This window comes from Cottoperca gobio, chromosome 9 (assembly GCF_900634415.1).
Source record: "Cottoperca gobio chromosome 9, fCotGob3.1, whole genome shotgun sequence".
Lineage (NCBI taxonomy): Eukaryota > Metazoa > Chordata > Actinopteri > Perciformes > Bovichtidae > Cottoperca > Cottoperca gobio.
Genome location: NC_041363.1, coordinates 19,948,528 through 19,974,155, shown reverse-complemented (window position 1 = coordinate 19,974,155; position 25,628 = coordinate 19,948,528). Strand labels below are relative to the sequence as shown.

Sequence of the window (25,628 nt, the reverse complement as noted above, 5' to 3'; positions counted from 1 at the left end):
ACATGAAGACTGAAAGCATGGGGAAACAGCTCGCCTGGCTGGTCCATAGTTTTACAACTCCACCTACAAACATCTTTTGTCGCTAGGGGGTTACTGGGGGTTGTGTGTGGGACTATTTCTTGGCCAGGTGCAGTGACTTCCTATTTCCCGTTTCCCGTCTTATTCTAATCTAAGATAACTGTCTCTTGGCTGTAGCTTAATATGTACTGTTCAGACATGAGAGTCTGAAAAGTCTTGGCAAGAAAGTGAACATTTCCCAAAATCCTATTCCTGTTCCTTTAAACATGGGCATGCTCTCTTTAAGCTTAAAAAAAGTGTATGTCTTGTGAATCATTTAACACATATTTAGCAATAATGGAGCCTGACATGTTTGTTGTGTTTGGAAACATTGGACTCCTAATTAGAATTTAAAATGAGGTTGGAAAATCATTTGGCTGCACAACACGAGCTGATAATGATGGACCCCCGGTGGCGCAGGCAGGGTTGAGAGGCTGAGGCAGAGTGAGACTGACATGCCTGAAGCCGTTATTGAAAATCATGTTGGCAGGCTGACATCCCATGTTGATCAAAAGGCTAATATTGGTCCGGTGTATCATCCTAACACAGAAAAGTACGTACATTAATAACATGCAGTTGGAACATTTCAGAAATTATAACACAGCTACAAACCAATCAACTGAGACTGTGAACTGATCCATAAACCAGCAGCAGGAAGCTAAAGTGCATTCACACAAGTATGCAACAGAGATAAAAAGTTAATCTCATGAGTTAATCTTTTACAAATGGCCAGAGCTTGTTCCTGAGTCCAATAAAAAAAAGAAAGAAATATACATCCTTTAAAAGGATACATTTTTCTGTCACATCTCCTGCAGCTTGTGGACGCAGAGTGAAGCCAGATGCTGGTCCATCGGCCACAGTAAGCTATCAGTAGACGCTTTTAAACTTCAGTTCTGTCAAACTCTTGATTGATGATTATTTGTCTATTTATCTACTTGTTGACAGCGCTGTGCTTCGAGCTGGAAACACTGTATCTTACACGGTTTTTGGGAATAGATGAGTCTGCTGCTGGAGTCAAAGCACCGCAGCCAAGAAAAGACAAAAGAATGTGTCTGAGGCTTCCAGCGAGGACAATACAGCCGAGTACAGTAACAGTAAGAGAAAGGAAAGTGTGTGTGTGTGTGTGTGTGTGTGTGTGTGTGTGTGTGTGTGTGTGTTCAGGCGTGCGTGCATCTTCATGTGTATAGTATATATGGACAGCTTTCACAATTCTGTACATCCATTGTGTGACACGACGATGGCAAAGGAACACATTCTCCATTAGTTCTCCCTCTTTATTAAAAGCAAACCGTTTTAATTTGTGTAACTGACACCAGATCAACCCTGCAGCTAACAGACAAAGTGCAGCAGCAGCAGCGGCGGCAGCATCTCCCCCGCTTACAGAATAAGTAACAGACTTCCCTTGGCAGGCAAAAAATATGGTCTTTCCATAGCTTTTCGTAACACAAAAAAAGTATTCCCACCTGGCAAGCCTCACACTCCTTTCTTGGATAAATCAGACTCAGCAAATAAAGGTACAGTGCAAGAATGTTATTATACAAAGCTGAGGAGCAGGAAGGGAAAATCTCGATGGCTGCACAGCTAATAAAAAGTTGAGCGCTATTCCAGTGTGCCATGATCAGAGCTGGCTGTGTAAAATGCACACTGGTCCAGGGCTGGTAATACTATACAGTGTTTCAGTTTGACACACACGAACGTGAGTCTCTTCTTACTCCACAGTTCAGACCGCTGACAGACTCCCAGGCAACCTCCCCCATTACATCTATACACATTTCCCACAGCGAGAAAGGCTTTCTCTGGCAGCATGCCAAGGACTGAGCACAAAACTCAGCAAAAAGGGTCCATAAAGCAGCGGCAGGTCAATGTTTTACTGGCTGGTTGGACAAGAGCAGGCAAGAGACCGAACCTCGAGCTATGTCTGTGGCACGTGATGGAATTTCGGTGTAATTTGAATACAAAAGTGCACTGTAAGGAGTTTTGGCTTCCAGTGCCGGAGTATGATCAAAACAATCGTGAGCGAGTTAAGAACAGCTGCAAGCAATGAGGTGTTTGGTGGCTTTCAGAAGAGCCAAGCTGATTGCCTTGCTTTTGTTAGCTGGATATAAGCTGCATTTCAATACTTTGCATGACTGTCAGCAGTTACTTTTGGGGATCCGAGTGTGTTTGACGTTAACAAAGACTTGATCAGAGGGAACAGAATCCCACCTTGAGCTGATCATCAGAAACAGGAAAAGGGGATCTGTAACAAGCACTTAACCTCAGACAGAATGGCAGTCCACGCCCAGGAAATATCCTCAATTACCATAAATCAGCAAGAAGAATATCAGCTTTTTCCCATGACTCCACGTTCCATGACTCACAAGGCGAGAAGAGGTCTTCCTCTTTCAAGCTGGAGGCCTCCCCGTTACTACTCTGAATGGAGGATCCTTCAGTGCACCAGATGGTCTTTCGGTTACTGCTGTCCAATTGCATAATAGATTGTTGGAGCTCCCGCCAAGGCATTATTACACTCATACTATTGTGTCCCAAATGACGACAGAAGTGTGTGTATGTGTGTATGTGAAACAGAGAAAGTTGCTTACAAAGTATTCTCATATTATGTTTTCTCATTAGCATTCTTCTGGCATTCGAAACCTGACCTTACTTTGACCCTTTACTGTACTGATGCATGATTTTTGTTTCTTTCTATCTTCTCCAGAGTATAATTCTGACAGCAAACCACAAAAGGAGTAATGCGATGATAAACTGCGGAGTGTAATTAAAAAAGAAAAAGCCCCGTCTGAGGATTTTCTTTCTACAAGCTTTTTGTTTTTCTAAACAGATGTTGCTGCACTCTCAGACTGTCAAGTAACTCAGCAGAGAGTATCTTGCCTTTGCACAGCATCTCTTCTTCATTCTCATTGTATGCTAAATGAAAACAGTAAACGGCGATGTCATTTGCATGTATTTGAACACCAATTAAATTCCTAATCTAAATCTTGGAGATTCCCTGCAACCAAGTACGCAGGGTGGGTCCCCCTTCTTGAAAAGCTGGGAAAGAATTTCATACATTTGGGTTTCAGTGGAGTGTTTTTGTTTCTGTTTCTGAGGTTTTTCGCCTGCTAACAAAATGGATCTAGGGTAATGCTGGGTTTGTGAAATGAACTGCAAACATCACCAGTGTTGGGAGGTATTTGATCGCAAAGATGGCAAAGTTGTGGAAGATTTTGTGAGGTCTGCTATTTATTGGAGTCAGCCATTGCTACAGACAGCTAGCAAACACTCTACTAGACTTGTGCTGTTGATTACAGTAGTGAACAAACATGGTGTGAAACATATCTCTTCCAGTCCCTTGGCTCAGTTTTGAACACAATTTATTGCTACTGGGAATCGACCTGACAAGATAATCAACGTTTCTCTGTAGCACAGTAAAGATCTGTTAACGATGGTTAAAAGAGAACCGTGGTATTATTCAACAGCGGAAAAATAATCCCCAACAAGTGCACTATTTAATCCTGTAAGAGAAATGTTACCTAAAAACTACAGTGTGAACATGCTTCAGGGAATTATTGAGCCCCTATATATATATATATATATATATATATATATATATATATATATATATATATATATAAGATAAGATATATCATTTCTTCAAGTTAATGGTTTCCATCTTCCTTGGGGTTCACAAGACACAGGACAACTGCATTGCTGCTTATTGTCTTTTCATAGGATTTGTACAATAACAAAAATATTTATTCTTTAATGGAAGATATTATGTTTTACGATACTCGACTAAAATGAAAAACATGGTGAAGAAACAAGTAATGCAAAAATACTGTTTCAGAACCATCAATATGGAAAAACAAAGTCAGTCAGTTGCAAAGTACTATGTTATTTGCACACTGTGTATAGTAGGGAATCTGACAGGCTCTGGCCCACTTGAGATGTGTAATTACTGGGGGGGTGGGGGGATAACAGGCTTTGGGAAAAGGCCAAGGATAAAATGCACAAGGCCATGGAGAAAACACTGTGCTGCTAACCATCACTCTGTCAGGATAACACAGCTCATGTGCAGAAGTCAAATAATGTAGACAAACAATCCGGAGCAGGACCAGATCACAGAACCAAACTGCAATCAGAACTTGTCCTACTTTTTAGAAGAACTGTTCTTCTGGGAGGGAACGACAAAACATGCATTTGGATGAAGCATGTAAAACTTAGGATTTCTCCTTGAAGCCTGTGATACTGATGACGTAACCGCCCAGATCTTCAAACCTTTAGTATTTCATCCCACATGGGAGCCAGAACACAGGTGTGCTCCTTGAAGCCTGCATTATGTTAGGCTGATTTCCAAACAAGTGCTAAAACATCCATGTTTGGCTGGAGTCTCTAAAGATTGCAATTTCACAGATGTCCCCCCTCAAAGGGTGCGTCAGGGTTGAGAGGGTGCACGTGTGCTCTGTTGATACTCGATATGCAGAACTACACTCATTCAGTCCCTCATTCATTCAGAGTGTTCTGATTTAAAACACTTTGTGAACGGAAAAAGAACAAAAACAATATGTACAATAAGAACTTTCACACATATGAGACAGGGCCAGTGATATCAACTACTTCCTTGTAGATTGACACAAACAAACACACAGTTTGAGCTTGTGACACAAATCGGATGTTCTACCTTTCGTCCATCTTGGCCATGCAGTCCAGGGGGGCCCATGACGCCACGCTCTCCCTAAAAAAGACAAATTGGGTCACATTCAATTCACCAACATAATTTGCATGACTGTGTTTGCGAATAATAGTTATATGAAAGAAAAAAAAATGCATACTTTTAGTCCTTTTGGGGCTTGACCAGGTGACAGTCCATAATCTCCTTTTTGTCCCTAGAACATAAAAACACACATTTTCTTAGTCATACATTTAGAGACTCGTTTCCCCCCAGTGGGTACGAGACGTCTCCTAGTCTGCACCAACGTTCACTGCATATTTGCTGCATTGCCACAGCATTCCACTTCACGAGGCGCAGAGGAGTTTGCATTTACACTATCAAAGAGTAATGAGTTCTTCCTACTTATTGGTGAGTGTAGCAGTTGTATTTACACAAACGTGCAGTCCGTTTATGCCCTCCGGTGACTCGGTTTACACCAAGCCAGCGAGAAGGGATGGGGAGTGATCGTGTACATTCTTCTCCCTTTTCGGGCAGTGGGAATCCTGTCAGTGCTTTCTGGGTCAGCATTCAACGTCCGATCACATTGGGCCAGAAATCTACCCAATTATATTGAAAGAGGTCCGTGGAGGAATAGATAATTCCTGTGTTTGCGCTTTTCATATAAATAAACAAGTATATGGAAAGAAAGGTTGCAACACTGAGTTGGTTGGACTGTGATCAAAAAACATCTGTTATTGGCTGATTGCACATTTCATTTAGCAAATGAAAGTGTTGGCATGCAGAGAAATCCTAAGTTGTGACTCACTTTGGTCAAATCCTGAACATAAGATTTATTTTTATTCTTTTTGAGTATTGGGGCTATTTTCTTCCAGACCCCCTAGTGCAAAAGGCAATAGTTCAGGCATAGTGGAAAGACATGCACTGCTTCTAAAAGGAGTAGGTTTTATTTTACTGGGTTACTGTTGAAAGTACGAAGGAGTTCCCAATGACAGTATATCGACCCATTTAAACTTAGCCGCCGCGACAGCTACAACTTGGCATTGAAAAGTCTTTGTGGGAATTTTCTCCAGACTGATTTCTTAACAGAGCCAGGACTGCAACTCAAAGCCAAGAGCTACATACAAACCCTGAACACTGCGTCTTTTCACTGTCTAAAGGTTTACACCTCAACTACATCAGCTGGAGAGTTTAAATTCAAAGAGAAGCTACATGAGGTCATTTCTCATGAAAGCTGAAAACCCTAATAAGCACTTCCACTGATTATACAGGTACTGTAGGCCTTCATAATTTCATTTATAAGTCAACTGGTAGGCTACTTACAGCAGCAGGTCATTATCTCCTCTCAATGTACCCTCTTTACATGCGGATAAAGTGACATATTTCACCAAAATTCAGCGAGTATGTTTTGATGCGGCTTGTTCATATTTCTTAAACAGCGAACTGTGCCAGACTACGCTGTCTGTTGAGGTTTGTGTGCAAATGGGTCAACCTGCGCTGGGCCATGTTTGGTTAGGCTCCAGTACCACATATGCATGATATAAGAGTTTTTTTCCCCTGGCTAAAGCAGGCCAACACATGGTATCAATTATGCTGTTTTTAATGCTTTAAGACATTGTGGAAAATGCTGAAATTCAATGCATTGGAATGGATTAGGTGCAGGTTTGAAATACGAGCAATTTTCCGTTTTATTCCAGCAAACATACAGACTCTATTGTGATTTCAGACTGACATATTATGGAGCTAAGCAACCCTCTCTGTTGACAATTCAAATCAGCTGGAACACAGACTGATGTCAAGTGCTTGCAAATGAGTGAGTCAGGAAGACTTTAAACTGCTGTTCTCTGTTGAAGGGAAACAAATGGCTTTTTGAGAGGCTGGAAGAGTTGTAGTGTGAAGCCAAGAGGATCAGACATCAGACATGCAAACTGAGTGAAATCACAAACAAACATTGGATGGCCGAGAAAAAAAAACACAAGAAATAGTTACATTGTTGTTTAAATGCCCTTGTTACGTTACATCAGATAGACGAGGACCATGAAAGAGAATTAAGGCTGTATGTACCATGAAGGCTCTACCATATATTTTATTGTATTTCATTTACTTCATCATCTCTTGCATCCCAAAGAGGTTGTCCATATCTAGCAGACGGTTGAGCGATACCGCCACCACTTAATGGACAGTAACTAACTCTAAGCCAACTAACCAACTAACTTTCTGACCATATCAATTACGGGAATATTTTTTTTTTTTTAAGTTAAATACGAAAATGCATTTTGTTTTTGTCAGTTGATAATAACTGAAAATACAGACCTGTTTCCCTGCTGTGTTCTTGATGTACCACTAACAACATCAGTAAAGGCTGCTGTTATTCTGTATTTTTCTTACTGTATAAATCCCATGAAAAGACCAAAGCAAACAGTGCGTTAGTCCATCTGTCAATACTTTAAGACTTCCCTACTCTGTCTGTCTGTGGCTCTCAGCCTCAAGCCCATTAGTTTCTATTGAAGACATTCAGCGTTAAAAATAGCTCACAAATACATCGTTTCTAAACAGCTGGAAACTGTAGGTTTGTAAATGTGTATTTGATAGGGACTATTTTCAACAAGGATTAATACACATTTGTGTTTTAGTGATTTACAGCACCAGGGCAGTACATGTGGAATAGGCTTGAAATGATTGTCAGCTTTAATAGTTTTTTTGGTGTGGTTTGCTGACAAAAACAATATGTAGAAATGTAGTTCAATATTTTGGCAATATTCTTCAGTGTATGTTCTGGTGTATATGGCACATGTGTAATGTCAACTATATGGGATCAAAGATTCTTTCTTTAACACTTTGGCTGAATAAAAGAAAATAAATGATTACAGTCTAGATCGTCTATTTCCTATAGATTTTAAAAGATGAGCCTTAGTTTTTTTCATGAATACAGATAGCATTTGCATTTAGCATTTGACATAAAAGTATTGATTTGTACCTTCACTCCAGGAGGTCCGGGAAGACCAGGGTTTCCATGTGGGCCAGAAGGACCCTGAAAACAGAGACACACATGATTGAGGAAGCCAGTGAGTAAAGGTGATCATCCGGGTCAACAGACGGCGTGAGTTAGTACTATATTTGAGGTTTTCACAGATGTATGCACATATTGTTCCCCTTCCACTGCCTGGCTGTGTTATGGGACAGGTCAGCTGTGCCCCGAGGTCCCTCTGTGTTTGTGTATAGGTGCTCTGTGAGACGTACTGCGTCTCCTGCCTGCCTCTCCTGTCTGCCTGCACGTCCACGTTATGACATATGGATGTGATTTTCCTCATCCCTACACTTTTCCACTGGTTTCTGGGGTCCCACAAAGTGAAGGCCACTCATCCATCACACCATATTCCCGAATGGCTTTGTGCCACAAACTGTAGGTATCTGTGATATATAACATGCTTAGATATTATTCATTGAGCCATATGCGCCAAATGTTTTATCAAATCTCCTGCAAGTCAGGCCAGGTGGGCGGACTTACGGGAGCAGAGAATGAGAAGACATAAACTATTGTTCCTGGTTGAAGGGTTGATTAATTCAAGCGAGCTGCAAAGAGGGGTTGTTTGGAAAAATAAAGCCACAACATCCTGAGGCATCCAAGAGAGGAGCCTTTAGTTCAATTGCACACTTGTGTGGCGCGGGGTTGAAATGCTGAGCATGGAAAATCTTCCCCAGCGAAATTGAAAGCATTGAAACATGTTCAGATGGCATGAACAGGAAGCTACTGTATCTTCAGCCCATTCTTTGAGTTGTTCAGACTTTCCATGGCTTGTGAAAAGAGACCACTTCCCCCCGAGCTGGAGGTGAAAGTTAGGGGATAGGATTACTCTGAGTCAAACAGATGGAGGAGGCCAAGAGGTGTAAGTGTACGGTTGGGTGATCCAGCCCGTCTCTTGTTATTTATCTGCACTAATTTATCAGGCTGTGGAGAGGAGTCAAACAGCCGGGGCAGATCCACTCCCCTTCAACTGGCCAGACCTCTCCCCTCTCAGGCGCTCGCTGCTGGACATATGGAGCCACTTAACAGAAGCTCATCTACAGATTTCCTCCTCCTCTTCTATTCAGAGCATTCCCCTTTTCAGTCACTCGATATTAAAGCGTATGGAAGTCGTTATCTGCAGATAGGAAGCAAAGGGAGGAGGAGACGTAGGAAAAAAGTTCTGGACAAAATAATACAAATTGCATTCTCGTAATTTATGAGATGAGGACAGGCTAATGAAAAGGTGGGGGGGCGTAATCCCGATGGAGACCAGAATAATGGGGAGAATGAGTCACTTTGTCCAATCTATCTTCATGATGTGGGTGAGAAGAGGAATGAAGATCCTTGTTGCGTAATTATTGAAAAGAGCTTGTGACAAGAAACCATTTAGAGACCACCAGAAACATAAACAATACACATGAGCGATAATATAAACCCAGTTCACCAAACACACACACACACACACACATACACACGCGCGCACACACACACACACACACACACACACACATACACACACACACACACACACACACACACACACACACACACGCGAGGCCCTAGTTGTGACCAGGTTTACGATGTGGGTGAATGACTTTTACAGGAGTGACACGTGGAGCGCTACTGTTTTTACAGACCATTAACCCTGAACAGACCTGCTGACACCTTCACTGCACTGCACGGAAAGGAAACGCTACGTTGTTACTCTGACGATTAGTCAATATAGTGTGTATTAAAGGATTAACTCTTAACTCTTCAATTTATTTTGGCAGGATCCTTGGTGCTAACTAAGTGCTAATTGCTTCCCGAAGATCAGAAACTCTGTTCTCAGAGGAAACAGTGTTGCCAATAGTGCGACTGTGGTTGCAACTAGCGGGTATTTTATTTAATCTGCCTTTTTAACAGTCAAGACTATAAAATGTCACAAAATTGTGAAAAATACAAAATAGGGATGGAAATCAGGACTTTGTTCCCGTGGAGAAGCAGTTCCTCGTTGTGTGATTCCTCGGAATCGCTTGCGTCTGTGTTGTTTCCTCTTATCGATGCTTTCCGAGAGTTGCATATGCGCAATGACATACGACATTAGCGTATGTAATTTTTGTACAATGTATCAGTTTGTTTAGGTCTCATAAATGCTCAAAAGCGTTTCACTAATAAACCTGTATCTATTTATTTCCCACTCTATGTTAAATGTTATCAATTCCCATCCCAAGTCCAAAACATAAAATTACTCAGATGCTCATTTTTGAAAAGCTTTCACAAGCAAGTGTCTGACATTTCTGCTTAATAAAAGGACTGATTATCAAAACTGTTGGTTGATTAAACGTTTCAGTACAAAGTGAATCTGCCTTCCTCTTGGGTTTTCTATTCATGAACCACGTTTATATTCCGGAGGTGGTGCTCTTCTATTTTATGCACTCATTTAAAACAAACAACTGTTGCTGCAGCTGGAAATATAAATAGTATCATCTCCTCTGGGCCCCCGGCTGATGTGTGGTAAGTAGACATACCACATACTGAGAGAAGCAAATGTAAATATTTTCATTAACTGTTGGTTAAATGACTGGTGTGTTACAGTACATTAACATTTAAGTAATGCATGGAAGACTGTTTAGAGTGAAGGTCTATACATTCAGAGATTTACATATGCTAACAGTTTTACTCTCAATGCTCAGTAACCAATTCAACAATGATGAACAAACTGAGTGCATCCTCTGTGAACCTGCTGCCACTTAACTTTAACTCTATAAATGTGCTTCTTATTAGCTTTAGCACAAGAAATAGTGGAAACCGTAAGTACGCAATAATGACAGAGAACTTAATAAAGCCTCTGAGAAACTGCTCACTTGTGCCTGCACATGTAGTTCGTTTAAGAAGAATCAAAAGTTTACAACATACATAAATCCGTTCAGTTTTCTGCACCAATCAACCCCTGACACAAACAGAGCTTCCCTTGCTTGAGTCTCCGTAGACTCTTTATTTCATGTCATAATAGTGTCAACCATTGTTTAAGTAATTATGCAAATGCTTTCAATTTCACAGAAAGCCAACATCACATACTGACTGCTCACTGGCAGGTCCATTTCTCTGCACAAAGCCCTCTTTGATCCGCTCTCAAGCCTCTCCTTCAGGGCCGGGTGAACTCCGGCACTCTGCGGGGCTTAAGGCTGTGTCGAGGAACGTGGACGCTGTCACGTGTCAGAGAGGCTGCTCGCTGGTAGGAGTGAGTGAGACATGACAACTTACTGTCAGAGAGGTAAAGCCTGATTTGAAAGGTGAAAGTGAAATGAGTTAAAGGCCTTCCAAGGATTGCAGCAAATCAAGAAATCGGGGATCTGAGGATTTTGAACTTCACAAATCAAAAGCGACCAACGCTTGTCGTACGGTCTTTCCAGTCAATTTCAGCCAAAACATGATTTATCTTTATCAACACATGCTTACATTTCAATGAAAAATAGACACAAACTGGGGCAAAAATGGTACAACAAATCTGTAAGTGTATGCGTTATATTGTTGTTGTTGTTGTTGTTGTTGTTGTTGTTGTTGTTGTTGTACTGTCCTAAAGTCACACTCATCATTTTAATTTGGTGCTTTTCAGTGCGAGTCCAGCCATCAGTTGAATTGTCACATTCAGCATTCTTTCAAACAAACCTTGACTCTAATCTCTAAATACTTTGTGCTTCAACACATCTTCCTTGAAAAGTTGTACAACATTGTTCAGTTATAATACAGTAAGATTTCAATTTAAGGAATTTCTCAAAGTAACATTTTAAAAACAAATTATCGGGGAAACAAGCAAGAAAGAAAACTTATTGAGCAGTTTGAATATGGGAGTTACTGTTTATCAACGTGTAGAAGTATGTATATATATATAATAATATAAAATCCTCTACTATAGTGAATGTCACTTTTATTCCTGCTGTTTGTACAAGCAATGCCCAGACCAGAATCCACTTCAGAGCTCCCTGTAGATCATGTGTGTAGCTGTGAGGTATTTCTGGCTAATCACGTGAACTATCCAGAAAAATTCTGATGGTTCAAGAATACAATCAGTAAAAGTAAGGTTCTTTTTCTTTTTTTTTTTTTTAGCTCTGAGTCGGTGTGGCCTGCAGTTGGGTCTCAAGAGCTTGCTGATGAATGAACTCTATAGAGGTTGGTGTACTACTGCACAGAGCTTCTGAGCTCCAGACAGGGTCTTAAATGCCTTTAATAAGATGTGGACAAAGCCCTCTTTCTTCCTTGTTTAAAGAGATTGGGTTCCCACAGCCCACCCCTTTGAGGCCTGACCGCAGGGCAATCTCACGGGCTGCGGCAGGTTGCTCATACGCACACTCCTCAGTAGCACAAGTACTGCGGGAGCACTTCAGCAGGAGCTCTGCAAAAGAGCAACCAAAACGTGTATCTCTCCATGTTTTCACTGCCTTAAGTTCTAGCATATATTTTTCCGTTTAGGACTCGCCGTGATGCCAACTTCAACTTCTGCTTTGTTCATTTTCATATAAGGGAGGTGAAGGGGCAGCAACTACATACACAGCCATTAGTTAAAGGTCTTAGAAAGAAATTGAAATAACAAACCATCCCTTGGGACAAATCATCTCCCAGCGTTTTCTCTCTTCTTATATTTCTTCTGAAAACATGAGCTTAAAATAACATCTGCTCTCACTTTGTTTGGTTCCATCAGGAGCTCACAGTTGTAGACTGACATTGAGCCCCAAAACGAGAGATATGGGAGCGGAGAACTCGAGTCTAATACACTAGAATCATTCACCAATGTTAACATAGGAGCTATGCCTAATTTAAGTACCCATACTGTTTATGTATGGGATAGAAAGTACTTGTTCTGGAAATATATATATATATATATATATATATATATATATATATATATATATATATATATAAACTCACTAAAGTTACCTTATTTTTTTCATGTCCATCTGATAACCTACCATATGTGTTCAATTAATTTTACATTGGCAACCCACAGATTTGTAGTGAATGGTTGTTTGCTCTCCAGCTTTACAAATGGACCTTGGCAGCAGAGAAGCACAGCTTGATCAAACCCAGAGCCAAAGCAAACTAACGTCTGGCTGAATAATGCTCCGCAATCCAAAGATGTCACTGAGTGCTTGATCAAAATGCACAAAGGTCTTCTATATCAGTGCACTGCTAAAAGTGTAATCTCACTAAAGTACAGATCAGACATGATTAAGGCTTCATTAAGATTCTGTAGGCGAAATGAAAAGTGGTAATGAAAAAAAGGAACTGTAGGAAGGTAAATGGGAAACGTGTCACTGGTTGGGAGAAACTCACCCTTGGGCCCCTCTTCCCTGACTTTCCTGGCAACCCTGGAAGTCCTTGAAGGCCCTGAAAAGAAAATATTAAATGTGTCAAGGATAGAGTGAAGCACGTCTATAAATACAAAAGGAGCAAATAAGAGTTGCTGCCTTTTTTCCTGTCATTTCAAGGAACTCTTGAACAGCCTTAAATAGTAAAAGAGAGTTTCAAGTGTTCAGAGTAAAAAGAAAAATCATGTAAAAGTCACTCAAGCTAGATATTCAGTCATTAAATAATACTTGAGCTTTTTTTCTGATTAGTGAAGTTAGATGAGACTTGTAAAACACTTGTAAGAGACTGGCAGACATGAGGATGACCTGTTACAGGCTAGAGCAGTCCTTTCCCTTTGCAGCCAATATAACTTGAGCCCAAAAACACAACAGTGAATAGACTGTTAGTCTGACTCATTGTGCTGGCAGGGAGGTCAGCACTGGTTCTAGCCACAGCCAATCACATTAATTATGGGCATCAGCTAGCTTTAAAACAATTTCATACATGGATTAGCAAAGCTCTGAAAGGTCAAATCTAATGAGGGGTCATTCTGAAGAGCCTGAGTTTGCTCGAGATGTTTCATTGTTACTTATTTTCCCATGGCTCCAGAAGGTTACAGAAAGAGGAAAAGGAAATGGGCTTAAATAACAGCTCAAGGCAGTCCAGCTGAAATTGGGCTTCTGTAATAATGTCAAATGTATAGAGCACTTTTGTCTGACTTGGACAGGACCAACAGCTATAAATATATTCTTTCAGCCGGCATTACACTTTGAAAAGCCAAAATGCTCTCAGCAACCTTTCGATTCTTCAAACTGCAACCATCAGGCTGTCCACACATGATAAGCTGTTTGAGCTGCAGTCGCTTCCGGGTGCGGGGGGAAAGGCAATGCTGGAGCTTGCGTCTATATAGAATTCATACAGTTAAAACTATTACAAACCAAATGAAATTATCTGAATGCTGAATGCAGCAACTAGGTATAAAATCCCAGTGGTGCACAACTTTGAGTGTGGCTCTTCTGCAAAGGATGCACCAATCCAACTTTTCTGCTCACAATACCAATGGCAATTCCTTACTTTTTCGGCAATTTTCAGATATAAAGTACTAAACCAATAGTATTATTGTAATAATACAAAGCTGCTCTCTTTTAGCCAAATTGAAAGCCTGTATACCTCACTGTTTGAGGTATTGGTATCATCTTAAGGTAAGGTAAAAAGCAGAGTCAGCAGGTAGCCATGACTGAGTAACTGTAACACTGAATTTAACAATGACATTGACACAGACACTGTATTTACTTGTGGATTGTCACGTCTGGCCGACAGATCTGGCTAATTAGGTCAGTGTTAGTAACTATCTGATCTGTGCATCCCTAACAATACAATTCTGCTGCTGAGAATGTGTTTAAAAACCTCCATTAGACTAAAGACCTTACATTCACTTCATTAACTGGTCATCAATTGTGATCCTCCCTTCCTTCCGAGCTTAGGCCTGCTGAAGAATTCGTCAGGCCTTATGTTATCAATCAGAGCTGTCGCATTTACTTTAAAAACATTCCTGCTCTTGTGAGCCGATGAAATGTATGCCTTCTTAAAACAGACCATGGCCCACCAATGTCAATCCCAATCCCAGTATAGGGGGATCAAAAAACTCAACAAGGTGCTTCCAGCCATCACTAAAATGATGGAAGACAATGTTATAAAATTGCCTGAATATAATTCAGAATCTAAACCTGACTCAGCAATCTGTTTAGACTTTATAGTAAAACATGAACCAGCAATGGGAGGTAACATTTACCATACACCAGGGACTGATGGGCATCGGTTACAGTATTTCTCCCTCATAAAAAGAGGGCTTCAGGGGCATGCAGGTTCATCTTGTTGCCAAAGCAGCAAAGCTTTACTTTAAACATTATTTTTATCAAACATGACCCAACACAAGACAGTGGAAAATATGGGTAAACATTCTGTGTTCAACAGAGGATCAGTGGCTGACAGGACCACATGGTCACTATGAATGTATACAGTCTACAGTCAACACTGGGTGGTGAATGACAGAATAAACACTTCGACTTTATTCGTCATCAACGCTTTGCTATGAACTTAGAAATGTCCGTCTTACTCTGCAGTCTCAAGATGATCTCAGCTCTAGCATTTTACCACTAAAGCTTGTAGTGTGATGTGAGCAATAGCCGAGTAGCTCTCATGTTTTTTTACAGACTCGATCCTGTTATAGTCATAGTAGAATAAGTTTAAACAATTATACATTCGATTTAACTTTATTTAAAAAAATGGTTAACTCAAAATGGTTAAAGAAAACAAAAGATGTGAATGTGATGCCAACACGAGTCTGTGGTGCTTAAAATGGGAAAAATACTATAGCTCTCCATAATGCAGATAAAGCCCTGCCTTTCTGTAGTATAGCTCTTTATAGTATTTCTTTAAATGGTTAATCACGCACAAGTGCTTTATCCTTTTTCTTTTACCTTTGACCCTACTTTAAAAGTATCCGTCCTCTGAGCTGTCACACTCCCTCTCAGAGGAACCTAACACCTCACCGAAAGCCCCTCCACCCAGACAAACACGAACTGGCAAAGGCCAGCTATGAAGCTGAATATTTCTAGCACTGCACCCAAAAAGGGAATAAAACATTAATCAGCAACATGGAGTTCTATGACACCACGTAAAAGCAGAAAAAAACTAAACTCAGGGACGATGAATGGAGCATTCCTGAATCATTATCACAGAAACAATATAACAACACAAATAAGCAAACATTTCAGAGATGCAGTGATTGGTGAATGCTAGAGTCACAAAACCACACACCCAAGAGGCACGGCAGCTTCCACGTCAGCAGCAGTTCCGGACATCAAAGAATGGCAAACCCACATTTAAATACCAAGCTGTCTTATTTCTTAATCAATGTGATCCAATGATGTATTAGGAAATTATCCCAAGCACAGAAACATGGCAGCCAAGAGTTGAAACATGCATCTATTACAATTACCCTATTGCCCTAGAGTTATTTATTCATAAAATAAACACTAAGACACGATAATGTAAACAAGCCATAATATAAACAGATATTCCTGAAGTGCCTGCACAAAGAAGCACTAATTGTGTCTCAAAGGAAGGGCTGGACGATATGGCCAAAAATGTAATAATAGCACTAAAATTAATAAACTAATGGAATATTTGCACATTATTGCACTACATAACAAATATTAATCACTCAGTGTTTCCCCCACCATTGTCTTGGAGAGGCGCTGGGTTAGAATTCAGTCTTCTCAAATTTTGATAGTGAAATTAGTCATTTCGAGGGGGCTGTGACACTCAACACTATTTATCCACCGTTGAATAGCCGTAACGGTAGCGACAGTAGAACTGTTCGGCTGTTCGTCTACTGCTTTCGTAGATAAGGAAAGCAAAAATTCAAAAATAACTGTCGAAAATAAATCTCATTAAAAAGGTATCATCGTTATCATGTATGAACTTTACCGTGAAAAATGTTGAGGTTGTTTTAACGGCCAGCCCTACTCAGAGGTGTGATAAACATGAACGTGCTTGTGCATGGGTTTCAGGGGCAGGTGTGTGTTGTGTTTTGCACACTCACCGGCAGTCCTGGTTCTCCCTTTAGTCCAGGGGGTCCAGCCAGAAGCGAGAACTGGGTCGGTTCCAGGTCAAATGTTTGGAAGCCATCCGTTGCAGCTGGAGTCACTGGAATAAGTGAGGTGGGTTTGGCATCCTGCACACTGGTCACTTTTGGCTCATGTTTCTTTGGAGCTACTGTGGTCAATTGCTTTTTCTGATGAAGGTAGGCGTTTGAAGGAAACGCTTGCAGTGAAAGCAGCTGCGGTGTGGTGGGTTGGCTTGGTCTCGGATGGTCGAGTGGAAGCAGGTAAATCCATTCTTTTGCCAAAAGGCTTCTGAGAATTAGTATCTCCTTGCTTTGTTTTATTTCTGGCACTGCCATGTGAAGTTGGTTCGGGGTTTGGTGGTGTCACGCTGATCCTAAGAGATGTAGGTGCAGTTTGAGTTGGAAAATGAAATGGACTTTCCAACCCTGGATGAAGCGGTGGAGAAACAGACACAGCACTGGGTTTTGGAGCGCTAACAGTCTGATACACAGATGTTTTGCTCAGCATCAACGAGCGGGCAGTTGGAACAAGAACCGTAGTCCTGGTGCTTTCCTCAGTCAAGGCCAAAGTAGGCTTCTGGGCCTTTTTGGATATCTCCATCACTGACAGTGGAGTTAAATGAGTGACAGTGTTGTTTGAGTCCGTGGAAATTAGAGGTAGCAGGGGTGAAAACATGGGCCGATACGTGTCGGCTTCTCTGCAATGTTTCTTGATGTAATCACAATAGTTATGAGCTGCCTTGGCAGAGGGATAAATGTCAAACTGACAGATGGCACCTTCAAACGGCACCGAGTTGTGGTTCATTTTTCCCAGCAGGAAAGAGCCCTCTGCGTCCAGAGCCTCCTCTTTATTTGAATGCAAATCTGCATGTACACTTCTCTTTCCACAAGAAGTGTGTAAGAACACCTGGTGGCCTTGGATATCCAAAGCCAGACTGTGCCACTGGCCATCATGGACATCATAGTCGAAGCTCACAGAGCTCCTCTGCCCCACGTGTACCAGGACCTTCCCTGGGACGAACTGCAGTCCAAGCTGAACTTTCCTTTTCTTAGACAGAACTGAGAAAAGGAAAGCGCTGTTGACGCGATGAACAGACAGGCTGAGGATCAGGGAGAGATTGGTGGAGCTGTAGGTAGCAGGGATAACAGTGCGAAGAGGCACCTGGACACGTGCCCTCGGGGTGAGGATAACTCCAGACTTGAAGGGGATGATGCCATTAGGGATGGATCGAGCACCTGAGGAGGACGACCCGCCTGATCTTCGCCCAGAAAGCCCAAGCTGCTGCAGAACATCCACATCTTCAGAGAAACAGGAGAGAGACATGTTAGTGAAACTTAATGCACCTAAAGATATTGAACATATTGTTTTTACAATATCATGATTTCTAAGTTCATATAATAACAGAACAGAACATGTATGTGTCTTTTGCATGCACCATTTTCAAGCCTTTTTTTTTTCCCGGAATAACCTTTTAATGTAATACTTTGGTAAAGTGCTTTGCAGAAGGTTATAAAAAGGAAAACGAAAATTAAATGAGAAAAAGCTAATTAATTAAAAAAAATTAATGTGAAATACACATTTCATAATTAATAATAATATTAATAACATAATAACATTAATAAGCAATTTAAAAGAAGATGCCGTAATAATTTGCATAACACACCTATTAACAACCTCCCAGCTAAGTGCACTGATGAATAAATTAAAGTATAAACTGAAAGCACTAAAGAGCAGTAAATATAAGTAATAATTATGTTATGGTGCCAAGCTGGGAGTAAGTTCACAAGTTTAAAGTTAGACAAATGGAAATCCTGCTGCAAAAGTAATTTAAAAAGGCTGCATTGAATTTCTGATAGGGCCACACATCAACATCCAGTTTTGGAGATTGCCACAAATTATGTAATCGTTACATCAGTCTTCATTAGAGCAGTGTCGGGATCCCGGAGAGGACAGTGTTGGGGTTTTAGGAGGTGTATTAGTGCAGAGACAGAAAAACCGTCTCACTTCATCTGGTAATATCTGTTGAGTAAAGACGTTCGCTCTGACAGGGGCCCAGGCTCATGAAAACATACTGCAGTGTTTCCACTTTTAATTGCTACTTGCATCTCATGGGGGGGAAATGTGGCTTATTTTCACACATTACAGTCTTATGTAAAATATATATTGCTCCTTATTGAATTCACAACTTTGTGTACGGATTTAATCAAATCTACATTTCACTGTAGCCAGCTTTTATCTCAAGAGTATTCTTTACAATAAATGCATTTTTCAGCAACAGAGATTATCGGCGTTTTCAACTTCCACCTCTCATAGTCTACTGGTGCCAACCTATTGCAGTACGCGTAGAGAAAGGACACACATTCTAGTTGTGATACTGACTTCACAGTAATGTTTAGTATTTCACAAGAAGTAAAGCTACAATCAGAGAAGAAAATCATGTTATTAACCTCTAAATCTTTCTCTCTCAACTCCAAAAAATGATGTCCTTTGCAACCCCTAAACAAAACGTGGTGGTCCCAAACCAAGAACCACTGAAACCACAACACAAAGTGTATGCTAATATAATCTATTGTATTACTTTTGCAAGCAAAACATTCAGTGCTCTTAGAACGTCAAATCTGTTTTTGGTCCGAACATCAAAACAGACTGGAAATGTTCCCATTATCATACTATAGTCTATTGTTAGGCAGCGGTGCAAGTCATCAGGTAATGTCAAACAAAAGCTTTTTGTTTAGTTTAGTAAGTTAGGAAAATAAAGAAGAAACTGATCAATCAGCATATCCTCTCAGTGTGTGCAATGTCAAAAGTAAAAGCTTACATCTCAAATATCCGTCCTCTTCCTGACTAATACAAAACAAATGTGGGCAAGACTGAAATAAACTGCTAAAAGATGAATTACATCTCAGCAGAGCAGAAACAAGTATATACACTAGACATGTTAGGGAGGGAAACCCTGCTCAGTGTGTGCAGGCAGTGGGAGGTCAGAGCGATTGAAAAATCCACAAATAGAAAAGAAACATCAAATAGAAACTGAAAAAAAGATTTTCCTCATCTGAATTTCTAACACTCATTTGAAGTGTTAATATGGTATGCGGAAAGCAAAGTTGTTCTTTCATTGTGTGATTTGTGATGTACTTTCTAAGCGGGTAGACGGGTCGCCTAAGGCTCTTTGTGACCTCCTGATGAGCTGGGAAAAAATCTAAGAACTGAGTATAACACATCAATGAGACAAAGCACCGCTAGAGAACAAGTGTAGCAGATAACATAACTTTCTTTCAGAAGGCAGGCGCAGGCACAGACTCATGTATTTACACTATGAGTACACCGTGAATAGAGACTCATATTCCTGCAGCTTTAACTTCAACTTTGTTCATTCTGGAAAAGTGCTGGCACTAAGTTATACAACTGGTTCTTAATATTTAATACAACTATATACAAATGTACATCCCCACATAAGGTATTCCTAGAACTCTGCATCCAAACATGTTTTCGGGTTACACTGTGTTTCTCAAGACACAGGGAGTGCATTGCTGGCCTCTGACTCAGCACATTAATGCATCTACTTGCCAGCAGATATTTCCAAAACTCTGAAACACAGTCAAGAGTTGTCTCAGTTACATTTTTCCCATGCTACATTGAAATGGATGATTTTGTTTTTTTTGAAAAGGACTAAGTGAGCTAATCACAATTCCTTAAATCAGTGAGTGCATTCCCAGGGTGTATGTATTTATGTGAATTATTTACTATCATCATTATTATTCAAATGATTTGCATTCTGCCTGGATGGATTCAAAGTAGAGGTAGATGTGGAGAGGGGGAGTCCCTGAAATCTGCTCCAGGGATGCTGCACTGTGGCTGACCTCGATGACCCTTCTGAGGAAATGTGTAGGGAGCTCATGCATGTATGGAACATGTGCAAAAAGGCTCCATTTAAAGGCCTGTGCACATTGACAGTTAAGGTTCTTTCTGGTGTCTGAGATGAAAATGTAGAAGTTGCGGCCCATGAGGTAGAAATGACTGCAGAGGAAAGGGTGCAGTACACCAATCCTGGATCAGGCCTTTAATACACTGGAGTATGGCCAACACTACTCAAACACAAAATAATACAATAGCGTGTGAATTTAGTCACTTTCCATGTGTGACTTTTACTGCTTCCTATGAAAAGAGTAGAAAACATATTTATCTTACAAATGATGCAGAACAGTGTGCAGGTTTTTTAAATTTCTCCAGTGCACCCTGCTTTATTAAGAGACAACTTCCATCTGAGACTTTTGCAAATGAGCACATCCTTACATATAAAAGAAGTCTGGGTCTCTAGACACTCTCCAGTCATTATTGAAGGAAAAGATACACTTATGAGAGCAGAATTAGTTGAGCGGAGTGGCTTACATTATCAAAAGGCATCTAGAAACTGGGAAGAGCTCAGATTGAATCAAATCTGACAGATTTTGATTGACAGCTAAATCAGACATGCAGATACAGGTCTTTAAATGGTGTAACAGAAAGCTGACTGCTCAGCCATCAAAGCGTAGCTGAAAGTGTGTCAACGTGAGAAAGGGTGCACTTCAACTTGGCAGAGAAGACTTGGGGAATCAGGGGAGATGGGTGATGTAACACCTTTATTATATATATTAAAACATCAGAGAGGGGTATGAGACTTGTTTGGGCTAAGAGACTCTTCATCGGGCTATTTAAATCCAACAAAATACATGTCCAAAACAATTCAGAAATGACCAATTATTATAATACATACATCTACTCTTTTTCACATTGTGTGGTATGTTTATAGAATGACCTCCTTTAAGATGCTTTAATGTTTGTACTTAGAGTATGGAATGTAATGAGAGCAGAGTTTGATGTACCTCAAGCTCAATTTGCACAGAAAACAATGCCATGAATAGGAAAGGGGCGTCTGCAGTTTCAAACTAATCCAGTTCAAGCGTTCAGTACACAACATCCACTTCACGGGACAAGGGCGGCCGATCTCCAATAAAGACTTAAAATCTTTTCCAGGGAAGAGTAAACACATTGAATCAGAGTTGTTGGCCTAACAGAGGTACAGCTGACTAAGCTGTAAATGGAAAATGTAGATGCTGATCACGTCGGTCATAGATAATCCTGCATAATTTTGATAAACAGGGGCGCAAAAAGGGGCCTGTGTTGGGCTAATGCAATTACTTACAGTGGTTATTATCACTTTCTCTATCCATTCTGTGTTCTATAGACATTTGACTTCCTCTTTCCCCCAGTGTCTGTGAGGCATATATCTGACACGACCTGCAAAACAATACATTTGAGTGTAAAGAACAACACACATTCACCCATCCTTGTCCTGAAGTTACTTACCTTGTGCTTGTGCTAGCTTTAGAGAGCAGGTGCAACAGAGTATAGTCCAAAGAATCAGAACTCTCCTAAAAAGAAAGACAAAGAGACAAATAATGATGGGAGGTAGTCGAGGTGCAGATACAACAGGTGGATGACACTGGCATACTAAAATGCTTAACACTCATTTGCCATAAACTCCTGAACCTCCACCCCCCACAGTGATCAGATCTGCTGCAGAGGAACATCAGCAGCAGCATCTCCTCTTTGTTGAGAGAGTCTAACATCTGTTTCCAGACAACAAGCTTTGTCTTATCTTGCTGCCTGCCTGACCCACATAAACCTCTGATCAGCAGGACTAGATGAGAGCTCTCACAGGACCACCTCTGACAAACATATAGATATTGATATTGCTCACATAACACTGTGAAAACTGTGAATTTACCCCCATCCACTGCCAGCAGCAGAAACCAGATAAAGTTTAGTAGAGACTGGACACCCCCTCCCGCTCCCTGCGCTCATCCTCAGCCGGACTCCTGACTGTCCCAACCTCCCGCCTCAGCACCATGGGAGCCAGGGCTTTTAGCTGCACCGCGCCCAGGCTCTGGAATTCTCTGCCTCCACACATCAAACAGTCTGACTTCATTACGACTTTCAAATCCCACCTCAAAACCCACCTGTTTAAACTGGCCTACTCACTCTAACACACAACCAACTTGTTATCACAGATCCTCCTTTGACTCCGTCACTCCACACTCTGTCTTGCCTGTTTTATCTATGTCGGTTTGACTAATTTGTTTTCCGTCTTTGTTTTAGCTGTTTTAACTTTTAAATGCACTATAAGGCGACCTTGGGTGTCCTGAAAGGCGCCTCTAAATAAAATGTATTATTATTATTATTATTATTATTATTATTATTATTATTATTATTATTATAAAAGAAACACTGCATCCCCTTAAAATACACAATTCCAAGTGAAAGATAGAGACTGAGTAATATATTTCATATATACATGCCTGCATTGTATCTATAAACACGTGAACCTTTCAATAACGGAGGCAAACAGCCTTGATTATAGCCTGTACTATGGGTTTCTCATGGAGCTAAAATAAAGGTGCCGATTTTTCCCAACTAGGGGTGTATACCGGTATTGACGATAACTATTCCATTCTAACAAAAACATTTAATATTGATATCATGTTAATAATACACATATTATATTAATATCATGTAAATAATATAGTGCCTCTTAAATCATTTCTGTTTCTTTCTTTTTGTACAGTTATGTTTGCGTTCTCGCTTCCCCTCGCTACGCTCGTATTTTGAGTGTAATTCATTTCCCAAAAAAGAGACAAAACTCACAATAAACTAAAGTTTAGATGAAACAGATTAATTTGACTGAAAGCGTTATTTTTAGATTTTCAAATTTGCTATGAATATCGCAATAATATTGTTATCGTGAATTCTTTGGCCGCAATAACCGAGTAGTCACTTTGGGCTAGTTAGAGTAAGCTACGTGATACACTTATAGAGAACTGAAGCTTTTATGTTTCATGTTGATATTTCATAATTGAATATCAGAATGCTGTTGATTGAAGGACTAAAATGATGGCACTGATAATAAAATCCTTAGAGTACAATGGTATTGTGTGGTAATGTTTGCTTTGTTTTTAAATACTCCATATGATGCGAGAATCAGCTGACCCCCAAGTATTTTCACAGTTTCTAATCTGGCCCCCATTCAAAATGCTTGGACACCCTGTGGTGTAGTGAAAAGTTTAAATTGCTCACACGTAGAGATGATATGGATATAAAGGCCCAGACACACCAAACTGATGTTAAAGAACATGACTGTAACATAAATGTGTTAAATTAGCTCTGATAAGTGTGAATTCATTATCACCAGTATACTGTTGTGCTCTTTTTACACAATTTGGAGCTAAAGCTTTAGTTGTATGCGACACTAGACTGGTGCAAGTGATGTTTGAAGTGAACCGGGCTCAGTGACATAATGAACGCACTTACGGGAAATCTATTACGTTTGTGGTTTTCCACAGAGAGCCGCAGGAAGCCACTGGTCAACCACTGACACACTGACTGTTGGCTGGAGCTTTTACAAGGTTTTCCCATTCACTGCTCTCATACTGATATTAGCAGAAACACCTAAAAGAAAAGAAAGGGGGGGGGGGGGGGGGTGTAGTTTTTGAAGTCACTCATATGTCCAGAGGTAGTTATATGATGCAACATTTTGACTTTTATTTCCCCTCCCATTGGTACAGCAGGCCAACCAGCTGAGTGAGATACACAGCTGGGAGGAGAGAAAAGGGGGGAGGAGAGGACTGTCTCCTCCTCTCATACATCTCCCTCAAATCAGTCCCAGATCGTTTGGCAGCTCATTCTGGTACAAGCTGCAAATACACAACTTAGAGAACAGTGCAGCAGGCTGCAGTAGCTTCCACTGAACTGTATGAAGAGCAGAGAACTATTGTTTCCATAAGCTATCCTACAACCTATAACCACCTGTTCATAGGTGTATAACTGCCTCATTTTTCAAATATGAACATTAAATGTGTTTTTTTTTCAGGACAAAGACTCCTTGTAAAAACTATCACAACTTATATAAATGCTACTAGAAACTTAACACGACTAGCACTGTCAAATAGACACTAATTTAGACGCAGGTGATGTTAACGAGCACTTGAATGGCTCCATATTCAACCTGATAACCTATAAAAACAGACAGAAAAAAGCCATTTAGTTTGAACTTTAAAATGTATCGACTCACCCCCCGACTCCAGTGCTTTTGAGTTTGGAGTACGGGGCATTGTCCGGCTCCATTGCAGTTACTTCATTCTTTCTTGGGAGTTTTTACTACAGTCCAGACGAAGCAGATAAAGTTTTTCCATTCCAGGTGTTTCTTGAGGGTCGCGCGAGGAGCGAACGTGCCAGGAAGCAAACTAAACAACAAATTCGAGATTAACCAGCAGTGAAAAGGCTTATTTCTGTCATTGTCTTGTCTCTTCTTGCCCCTGTAGTCTCAGAAGATGAAACCAGGTTTTAAAAAGACGCTCCGGAGAGCTTCACCTGCGCGCTTCCTATGTTTGTTCCTTCTTCCTTTCGCGCGTTTTGTAAAGTACAATGAACGTCAAGTCAAGTCCAGTCCAGCTTTCCCGGGGAACCGTTGCAGGACAAGATGACGACCGCCGTTACACTGTGTGTATGTGTGTGTGTGTCGACTTCCCAAAATGAAAGTTTATTGTGGACTGAGGAAAATCTTGAGAACCGGGAAAGGGGGAACACCTCCCTCTGTCGCCCTCAGCTGACATCGAGGGGAACAGATTTGTAGCAGCTTCAGATCCTTCGGCTGAAGGTGGGTCTTTTTGGGAAGCAGAAGCGTTGTTAGTCAGTCAACCGGCAAACATGCGGTCGATTATTATATGTGGTATTCATAGATTGTGTATAAGGTATATATAAGGGAATGGATGTGCATCTGTCAGCCACAAACAGCATGTTGCATTTGGAGTCTTTTCAGGGCTGCAGCAAGAATTTTAGAAATACTAAGACTATGATCCCGAGCCCCCTCAAAGCCCCCTTTGTTGATGTTATGAATCAGACGGAATTTTGTTGATTTTTC

General features: G+C 40.7%; 1 protein-coding gene across 1 annotated transcript in view; it reads right to left on the bottom strand.

The window, feature by feature from the left end:
- Positions 1-17,138, bottom strand: part of col27a1b (collagen, type XXVII, alpha 1b) — a 56,967-nt gene extending 39,829 nt beyond the window's left edge. The window contains 5 exon segments of the mRNA XM_029439559.1: positions 4,718-4,771; positions 4,869-4,922; positions 7,683-7,736; positions 13,026-13,079; positions 16,648-17,138. Of these exon segments, the coding sequence (XP_029295419.1) occupies positions 4,718-4,771; positions 4,869-4,922; positions 7,683-7,736; positions 13,026-13,079; positions 16,648-17,007 (576 nt within the window). The 5' untranslated portion in view covers positions 17,008-17,138.
- Positions 17,139-25,628: the final 8,490 nt, after the last annotated feature.